We start from the raw sequence: 10,000 nt of genomic DNA, 5'->3' as shown, positions 1-10,000 counted from the left end.
GTCTCTCACATACACTACTATATTCTCTCACATGTACTACTAAACTCTCTCACATACACTACTATACTCTCTCACATACACTACTATACTCTTTACTCTCTCACATACACTACTATACTCTCTCACATACACTACTATACTCCTTCACATACACTACTATACTCTCTCACATACACTACTATACTCCTTCACATACACTACTATACTCTCTCACATACACGACTATACCCTCTCATACATACATGTAAAATGACTATAATAGTGAGTGTGCATGAGTATAGTGGTGTATGTGCAAGGTTATGATAGTGTGTGTAAGACCAAGTATGAATTAAGGCCTAGACGGCCCCTCATATGGTTTGTGTGTGTGTATGTGCATGTTGTGCATGGTTTGTGTGTGTGTATGTGTATGTTGTGCATAGTTGGTGTGTGTGTGTGCATGGTTTGTGTGTGTGTATGTGCATGTTGTGCATAGTTTGTGTGTGTGTGTGTGCATGGTTTGTGTGTGTGTATGTGCATGTTGTGCATGGTTTGTGTGTGTGTGTATGTGCATGTTGTGCATAGTTTGTGTGTGTGTGTGTGCATGGTTTGTGTGTGTGTATGTGCATGTTGTGCATGGTTTGTGTGTGTGTGTGCATGCTGTTTGCGTGTGTGTGTGCATGGTTTGTGTGTGTGTGCATGTTTGTTTTTGAGTTTGTGTGTGTGTTTATGTTGTTGTTTGTGTGTGTGTATGCATGTTTGTTTTTGAGTTTGTGTGTGTGCATGGTTTGTGTGTGTATGCATGTTTGTTTTTGAGTTTGTGTGTGTGCATGGTTTGTGTGTGTATGCATGTTTGTTTTTGAGTTTGTGTGTGTGCATGTTGTTGTTTGTGTGTTTATATGATGCTGAATGTGTGTTTATGTGATGAGGTGTTAGTGTGTGTGTGTGTGTGTGGTCATATGACGCAATGTATGTGTCATAATATATCTGTGTGTGTATGTGGGTGTGTGTGAAATCATATGAGTGTGTGTGTTTATGTGTGTGTGTTTGTGTGGGTGTGTGTGAAATCATATGAATGTGTGTGAGTGAGTGTGTGTGTGTTTGTGTGTGAAATCATATGAATGTGTGTTTATGTGTGTGTTTGTGTGTGTGTCAGGGTTTCCTTTGTCCAGTAATTACCGGATATTGGCCGGAAAAAAAATGACCCTAGGAAATGAAATGTCCGACAAAATTAAATCTCTCCGGTCAAATTGTCCGATTGAAATTGGCTAATAATCCCGTCCCCTAATGCAATCTGAATTTGAGAATAAGCCTTAATATGTAAGCCTAGGCCTATATTATACGTCCTCTGGCTATGTTTTTAAATGAACAGCCTCTACCGTTTGAAAAGTAAGCTATTAAACAACACGCAAAAGTGTATGCTGCATTTCAAATAGGAAGCGCACGCTTAAAACGTCCATGTTAAACAATGAACAAATGAGTGAGGCGGTTCAAACATGGCCAGGCCCAGGCAGACTAGTTTTTTCAGAGGCCAGACGTGATGGATGATGATAAATTGGTAACGTCTGAAGCCTCAGATGTCCGGTCAACTCCACCACCACCAGATAAAAAGCAAAGTGTCGAGCGTATCTTTCGGAATCAGTGACATTGGAAGTGGAGTTACGGGGGGTGCGGCCGCTCCAAGACACTATCATTCTCCGTGTAGCCTACACTGGACATGCAAAGTGGTCTTTACCCAAAGCATACAGTAGGCCTATGCGTTCTCTGTCTATGATATGCAGGGTTAGGGCCTGCTCGACGAGGAGATTGCTGGTCCGCGGATAATTTCTGGCACAATTAAACGGTATCATTGAACCGCGGCCGAAAGAAAAAGAAACTAAACATTTCCCAGAATTGGAAACATTTCTTAATTTATTGTTATCAAATAAAGAGGCATAGCATTAGGGGGTAGTGGTGTGAGCGCTCATTCTTGTGTGTGCGCATCTGTGTAAGTTCAACAGTCACCAATGGAGATAACGTGGGTAGCAGCAACAAACAACGTAGCCTTTTTAAAACAACGAACGAAGCGGACTCTTGCTGTCCATGAAAAGATACTGGCTATCTTGTTAGGCATGTTTAAGTGAGGCTAATGAACATGTTGCATTCTATACAGCCTGATTATGTCATTCTTTAAGCTACATAGCCTGTCTCCAGTTTTCCTCAATTTGACTAATTAAGAAGCGATAATAGGATATTTGACCGGCATATCATCAAAATGTCCGGAAAACGAAACCTCTGCCGGTCACTTTGACCGGCACCATTTTTTTCTAGCGGAAACTCTGGTGTGTGTGTGTGTGTGTGTGAAATCATATGAATGTATGTGTTTGTGTGTGTGTGTGAAATCATATGAATGTATGTGTTTGTGTGTGTGTGTGAAATCATATGAATGTGTGTGTTTGTGTGTGTGTGAGTGAAATCATATGAATGTGTGTGTGTGTGTGAAATCATATGAATGTGTGTGTTTGTGTGTGTGTGAGTGAAATCATATGAATGTGTGTGTGTGTGTGAAATCATATGAATGTATGTGTTTGTGTGTGTGTGTGAAATCATATGAATGTATGTGTTTGTGTGTGTGTGTGAAATCATATGAATGTGTGTGTTTGTGTGTGTGTGAGTGAAATCATATGAATGTGTGTGTGTGTGTGAAATCATATGAATGTGTGTGTTTGTGTGTGTGTGAGTGAAATCATATGAATGTGTGTGTGTGTGTGAAATCATATGAATGTATGTGTTTGTGTGTGTGTGTGAAATCATATGAATGTATGTGTTTGTGTGTGTGTGTGAAATCATATGAATGTGTGTGTTTGTGTGTGTGTGAGTGAAATCATATGAATGTGTGTGTGTGTGTGAAATCATATGAATGTGTGTGTTTGTGTGTAAAATCATATGAATGTGTATGTGTGTGTAAAATCATATGAATGTGTGTGTGTGTGAAATCATATGAATGTGTGTGTTTGTGTGTGTGAAATCATATGAATGTGTGTGTGTGTGTGTGTGAAATTATATGAATGTGTGTGTTTGTGTGTGTGTGTGTGAAATCATATGAATGTGTGTGTGTGTGTGTGTGTATGTGAAATCATATGAATGTGTGTGTGTGTGTGAAATCATATGAATGTTTGTGTGAGTGTGTGTGTGTGTGCAAAATCATATGAATGTGTGTGTGTGTGTGTGTGTGTGTGTAAAATCATATGAATGTGTGTGTTTATGTGTGTGTGTGTGAAATCATATGAATGTGTGTGTGTGTGTGTCCTTCACAGAGATGCATCTGATGCTGACTTGCCCTGGCCAGGAATGACACTTGGACTCACCATCCTGGCTACCTGGTATTGGTGCACTGACCAGGTACACACACACACACACACACACATGCTCATGAGTAGGACACACACACACACACACACATGCTCATGAGTAGGACACACACACACACACATGCTCATGAGTAGGACACACACACACACACATGCTCATGAGTAGGACACACACACACACATGCTCATGAGTAGGACACACACACACACACACATGCTCATGAGTAGGACACACACACACACACACACACACACACATGCTCATGAGTAGGACACACACACACACACACATGCTCATGAGTAGGACACACACACACACACAGGAATGACACTTGGTCTCACCATCCTGGCTACCTGGTATTGGTGCACTGACCAGGTACACACACACACACACACACACACACATGCTCATGAGTAGGACACACACACACACACACATGCTCATGAGTAGGACACACACACACATGCTCATGAGTAGGACACAGGCATACACACACACACACACGCTCATGAGTAGGACACACACACACACACACACACAGGAATGACACTTGGTCTCACCATCCTGACTACCGGAGGGTTGCCGGTTCGAACCCCGACCAGTAGGCACGGCTGAAGTGCCCTTGAGCAAGGCACCTAACCCCTCACTGCTCCTCTTGAGCAAGGCACCTAACCCCTCACTGCTCCTCTTGAGCAAGGCACCTAACCCCTCACTGCTCCTCTTGAGCAAGGCACCTAACCCCTCACTGCTCCCAGAGCGCCGCTGTTGATGCAGACAGCTCTGATGAGTCATGCTTTTCAGAATAATGTATTCAGTATCTGTTTTGGATGAGTCATGCTTTTCAGAATAATGTATTCAGTATGTGTTTTGGATGCTTTTCAGAATAATGTATTTAGATCCATAACAAAGTGACAGCACAAAGGATTGTTATTACAAAATCATTTAATATTTTTAATTCATGTAATATTTTAAGCCTATTTACATGAAAAGATCTCTCCCATATACATATACCCTAACATGCATGCCCTTTCTCTCTCTCTCTCACACACACACACACAGCTGTTTTTAAATAACATACACAAAGAACAGCTGATTATTCATAACATTACAGCCCAATTACCATAAAAGTGACGTCATTTCCTGAACACCATAACATTACTATAACTGTGATGTCATTTCCTGAACAACATAGCCATACCTAGCGTGCATGAGCATTGGAAAAACGTTTTTCCCAGTGAAAAAGTCATCATTCCGCATCATTCATGTCACGTAATGTGTGAGTTAGAGGTCGGAAACTGGGGCTAGATTTTGCTAACAGAGTTGCCCAGTTAGGGGCTCGTCATCACTTTTGTCGTCACATTCCCAGGTGCCATGAATGCACCATTACTATAAATGTGATGTCATTTCCTGAACACCATAGCATTACTAGCATGTTACTGCTTTATTGCCTTCACCAACTGAGAACCCAGTGAATTCTGTTAGAAATACAAACCCCTCCACAAAGAAAGAAGATGCTATGTCATGCTTAAGCACATTAAGCAAGAAAGACTGGTACAGCAGATCAACATCACCACCACCACTTAGTCTCTGTTAGCACGTCATGCTTAGAAAGACTGGTACAGCAGATCAACATCACCACCACCACCTAGTCTCTGTTAGCACGTCATGCTTAGAAAGACTGGTACAGCAGATCAACATCACCACCACCACTTAGTCTCTGTTAGCACGTCATGCTTAAGCACATTAGCACGTCATGCTTAAGCACATTAGCACATTAAGCAGTCTCTGTAGCTCATGTTAGCATGTAATCCTTTAGCATGCTAACTGCAGGCCCTATAGTTCATGTTAGCATGTAATCCTTTAGCATGATAGCAGTCCCTATAGTTCAGGTTAGCATGTAATATTTTGGCTCGCTAACTGCATCCCCTGCAACTGATGTTAGCATTTAATCCCTTAGTGCTTTAACTGCTGTATCTGTAGCCGATGTTTAGGCCTGTAACGATAATTATGTTATCAACTTATTATACAATATATGAAAATGACCACAATAACTTTTGCAGACTTCATTATTGCCTTACTACATTAAGTGGTTTTCAACATTTTTGCTGTGGGTTTGTGTTTGAAGCTGTGTCCTAAAATATAGCAACGGCTAAGCCTGAGTGTACTTCTGCAGATAGCAACGGCTAACCTAAAGGCCTGAATGTACGGCTAACCTAAAGGCCTGAGATAGCAACAGCTAACGGCTAACCTAAAGGCCTGAGATAGCAACGGCTAACCTAAAGGCCTGAGAGAGCAACGGCTAACGGCTAACCTAAAGGCCTGAGAGAGCAACGGCTAACCTAAAGGCCTGAGATAGCAACAGCTAACCTAAAGGCCTGAGATAGCAACGGCTAACGGCTAACCTAAAGGCCTGAGATAGCAACGGCTAACGGCTAACCTAAAGGCGTGAATGTACGGCTAACCTAAAGGCCTGAGAGAGCAACGGCTAACGGCTAACCTAAAGGCCTGAGATAGCAACGGCTAACGGCTAACCTAAAGGCCTGAGAGAGCAACAGCTACCGGCTAACCTAAAGGCCTGAGATAGCAACGGCTAACCTAAAGGCCTGAGAGAACAACGGCTAACGGCTAACCTAAAGGCCTGAGAGAACAACGGCTAACGGCTAACCTAAAAGCCTGAGAGAGCAACGGATAACCTAAAGGCCTGAGAGAGCAACAGATAACCTAAAGGCCTGTGAGAGCAACAGATAACCTAAAGGCCTTAGTGTGCTTCTGCAGATAGAAGTTTGATCTGGGACTAAAAGCTACAGTTGCAGGTGGATGATCTGCATGATTGTGGGCTTAGTATAAAATAGTCTAAAATTACAATAATATCAATACTTAATATCAATACAATAATAGTAACGCAATACTTTCTGGAACAATACATCGTGTAGCAACAATAGTTATTGTGACAGGCCTATCAATGTTAATGATCTTTTAGCTAACTAGCCAGTTGGATGTCAGAAGTTGATGCTTTGTGCAGTTGATGTCATCTTGTAATATTTTGGCTAACTGGACTCTTATTTCTTCCGTGAAGTGTTTCCCTTCGCAACGCCCCCTGGGCACTTGGTTTTGGTCCCGAGGGGCTTTGCAGGGGGGAGGCCCAGTGGGATGGACGTCTGCGCACGGGAGGGTGAAGAGGTGTGAAAGGCGGTTTTGGTCCCGCGGGGCTTTGTGGGGGGGTTGGACGTGTGCGCGGGGGAGGGTGAAGAGGTGTAACGGGCAGTTGGCGAGCCAGCCAGTGTGTGTGTGTGAACCTGTCCACGGGGTGATGTGCGTGTGCGAGAGAGTGTGTGCGCGCGCAATGGAGATGGTGAGTGTGTGTGTGTGTGTGGCTGGTAGCGCTGTGCTGACGCGCTGCTTGTGTGTGTGTGTGTGTGTGCACTCGGGAGGCTCTGCCTTCGAGGGGAGCGGCCATGTCGTGTGTGTGTGTGTATGTCGGCGGGAGCACGTGATGGGGAAGAGGCGAGGCGGCCGGTGGAAAGGCGGTCCTGCCAGTAGCGGGCTCCTCCAATCATACGCCGGGGAGAGGAGGCTCCTCCAATCACACGCCGGGGGGAGGGACCGGGAAAGCCCCCAGGCTTGGCAATAACCACCTTAGCCCCGCCCACTCTCCCATGAGCCTCTCTGGAAGGAGACTTGGAGGAAAACTTGAAGGGCTGCAGAGAGAGAGAGAGGAGAGGGAAGCGACAGAGGGGAAGAGAAGAAGAGATAAAGAGGTAGAGATAGAGTGATAGATAGAGTGAATGGAGAAAGATGAGAGAGAAAGACAAAAGAGATGAGTTTACTATTGCAGTCGTCAGATATGTAGCACTTCAGCCAAACAGATGTTTACTGTTGCAGTCGTCAGATATGTATCAAACAGATGTGTACTGTTTACTGTTGCAGTCGTCAGAAATGTAGCACTTCAGTCAAACAGATGTGTACTGTTTACTGTTGCAGTCGTCAGATATGTAGCACTTCAGCCAAACATTACAGATGTGTACTGTTTACTGTTGCAGTCGTCAGATATGTAGCACTTCAGCCAAACATTACAGATGTGTACTGTTTACTGTTGCAGTCGTCAGATATGTAGCAAACAGATGTGTACTGTTTACTGTTGCAGTCGTCAGATATGTAGCACTTCAGTCAAACAGATGTTTACTGTTTACTGTTGCAGTCGTCAGATATGTAGCACTTCAGCCAAACAGATGTGTACTGTTTACTGTTGCAGTCGTCAGATATGTAGCACTTCAGTCAAACAGATGTGTACTGTTGCAGTCGTCAGATATATAGCAAACAGATGTGTACTGTTTACTGTTTCAGTCGTCAGATATGTAGCACTTCAGCCTCTCTCGCCCTCTCTCCGTTCCCTCCTCTCTCTCTCTCTCGCCCTCTCTCCGTTCCCTCCTCTCTCTCTCTCCCTGTCTCTCTCTCTCTCCCTTCCTCTCTCTCTCCCTGTCTCTCTCTCTCTCCCTTCCTCTCTCTCTCTCTCTCTCTCTCTCTCTCCCCCTGTCTCTCTCTCTCTCTCTCTGTTCTCTCTCTGTTCTCTCTCTCTCTCTCTCTGCAGGTGATAGTGCAGAGGTCTCTCTCAGCTAAGAGTGTCAGTCATGCTAAAGGAGCCTCCATATTCGCCAGCTACCTCAAGATGCTGCCCTTCATCTTCATAATACTGCCTGGCATGATTAGCCGAGCGCTGTACCCAGGTAACACACACACACACCTGACACACACACACACCCGACACACACACACACACACACACACACACTCAAGATGCTGCCCTTCATCTTCATCATACTGCCTGGCATGATCAGCCGAGCGCTGTACCCAGGTAACACACACACACACCTTACACACACACACACACACACACCTGACACACACACACACTTGACACACACCTGACACACACACACACGCACACACACACACCTGACCTGATACACACACACACACACACACCTGATACACACACCTGACACACACACACACACACACTCACTCACCTGTAGTGCAGGAGGCTCCCTCAGCTCTAGCATGGACTGGGAGATTCGAGCCATGAGGTTGAGGCCCTGGTGAGGTGGGTTGTCACGGTAACCGCATCCGGTGGGGTTGCCATGACAACCTGAGGCGCCTGGAGTGTCACAGTCATAGAACTCCTCAGAGGGGGCGGAGTCATCGGAACCCTCGCCCCGCGTTACCACGGTGCTGTCTGCGTCGTCACCACGGCTACTGACATGAGAAGAGGGAGGTGTGTGTGTGTGTGAGTGTGTGTGTGTTGGGTCCAGCTCCTCCAGGGGGTCTCCATACTCCTCCGAGCTGGACGTGTGTGTGTGTGTGTGTGTGTTGGCCTGCTGCACCAAACGCACGTCGGCATCCTGGCCAATCAGCAGCTTCAGGGTGCGTGGCTTTGGAGTGGGGGGGGCAGCCGAGTGTGTGGGGGGAGTGTGTGTGTCGTCCCGCTCTGTGTGTGTGTGTGTGTGTGTGTTGGCTTGGGGTGTGTGTGTGTCGTCCTGCTCTGTGTGCAACGCTGCAGGTGTGGGAGACTGTGAGTCACTGTGTGTGTCGGCGTGTGTGTGTGTGTGTGTGTTGGTGTGTGTGTCAGGTTGTGTGTCGGCCTGTGTGCGTGTGTCGGTGTGTGTCTGTGTGTCAGGTTGTGTGTCGGCGTGTGTGTGTGTGTCAGGTTGTGTGTGTGTGTGTGTGTGTGTGTCCGGTTGTGTGTCGGTGTGTGTGTGTGTGTCAGGTTGTGTGTTGGCGTGTGTGTGTGTGTCCGGTTGTGTGTCGGTGTGTGTGTGTGTGTCAGGTTGTGTGTGGGCGTGTGTGTGTGTGTCGGTGTGTGTGTGTGTGTCCGGTTGTGTGTTGGCCCGTGTGTGTGTGTCCGGTTGTGTGTGTGTGTCCGGTTGTGTGTGTGTGTCCGGTTGTGTGTTGGCCCGTGTGTGTGTGTCCGGTTGTGTGTGTGTGTCCGGTTGTGCGTCCGGTTTGGGCAGCGGCTGGCTGAAGCGGATGGCCTGCGAGGTCTCGGCCAGTTGTGACCTCATCAGGTGCACGGGGGCGGGCCGACTGACATCACGAATGTTAATGAAGCCGATGACATCACTGGGCGGGTCCGGCTCGGGCCACACGGGCAGGTAGTCAATCAGCGCTGCCTTGGCCAATCCCAGAAGCCCCGGGTGCGTGTGAGCGGGCGCGGCCGACGCCCTCTGCCGCTTGGCCACGGGCCGCATGGCATTCTGGGATACGCTGGCCTTCTCCGAGGAGGTGCGGCTGGCCGTGTCGGCAGAGACCAGTGCGTACTTGGGGTTGATCAGTTTCCTAGCAACGGCTGCGGAGGGTGGGGGGGTGGGCGTGGCTAGGGAGAGGGCGGAGTAAGGCTCGGGCGGCTCAGCCAATGGGAGCTTAGAGAGGTTGACGCTGCGGGAGGTCAGGTAGAGCTCACGGAACTGGCGGTCAAACATCTCCACCGTCTGACCGCTCATCACGGTGATCAGGTTCCTGTCCAGACGAGACGCCGTCCACGTGAAGCTACACACACACACAGTTACACACACACACACACACACACACACACACAGTTACACACACACACACACACAAAACATTAAAAGCAAAATGTAAATATTACATAAATCAACTAATAAATATACTTAATGTC

At 46.7% G+C, this 10,000-nt stretch overlaps 2 protein-coding genes across 5 annotated transcripts in view; one reads left to right on the top strand and one right to left on the bottom strand.

The window, feature by feature from the left end:
* slc5a10 (solute carrier family 5 member 10) overlaps positions 1-10,000 on the top strand; it is a 139,469-nt gene that overhangs the window by 13,670 nt on the left and 115,799 nt on the right. For both annotated transcript variants that reach the window (XM_076284496.1, XM_076284487.1), the window contains exons 8-9: positions 3,273-3,357; positions 7,916-8,051. In XM_076284496.1, coding sequence (XP_076140611.1) covers positions 3,273-3,357; positions 7,916-8,051 — 221 coding nt within the window. The remainder of the gene's footprint in view (positions 1-3,272; positions 3,358-7,915; positions 8,052-10,000) is intronic.
* The window catches only part of fam83gb (family with sequence similarity 83 member Gb), a 27,119-nt gene continuing 21,391 nt past the window's right edge, over positions 4,273-10,000 (bottom strand). Inside the window, exons 4-6 of one of the 3 annotated variants that reach the window (XR_012986805.1) lie at positions 8,355-9,870; positions 5,576-7,025; positions 4,273-5,540 (exon numbers count right to left, since the gene is read on the bottom strand). Coding sequence is in view for 1 of the 3 variants with exons in the window: in XM_076284467.1 (XP_076140582.1) it covers positions 6,387-7,025; positions 8,355-9,870 (2,155 nt within the window). In the remaining 2 variants the exon portion in view is untranslated. Of the gene's footprint in view, positions 7,026-8,354; positions 9,871-10,000 lie in introns of all 3 variants that reach the window. The other 2 variants (XR_012986804.1, XM_076284467.1) reach the window with 2 other exon arrangements.

The sequence above is a fragment of the Alosa pseudoharengus genome, unplaced genomic scaffold (assembly GCF_046254945.1).
Source record: "Alosa pseudoharengus isolate Yale_2024_CS ecotype anadromous, Long Island Sound unplaced genomic scaffold, YU_APseudo_1.1 YU_APseudo_1.1_scf_1, whole genome shotgun sequence".
In the NCBI taxonomy this organism is placed as follows: domain Eukaryota; kingdom Metazoa; phylum Chordata; class Actinopteri; order Clupeiformes; family Clupeidae; genus Alosa; species Alosa pseudoharengus.
This window is presented reverse-complemented; position numbering and strand designations above follow the sequence as displayed.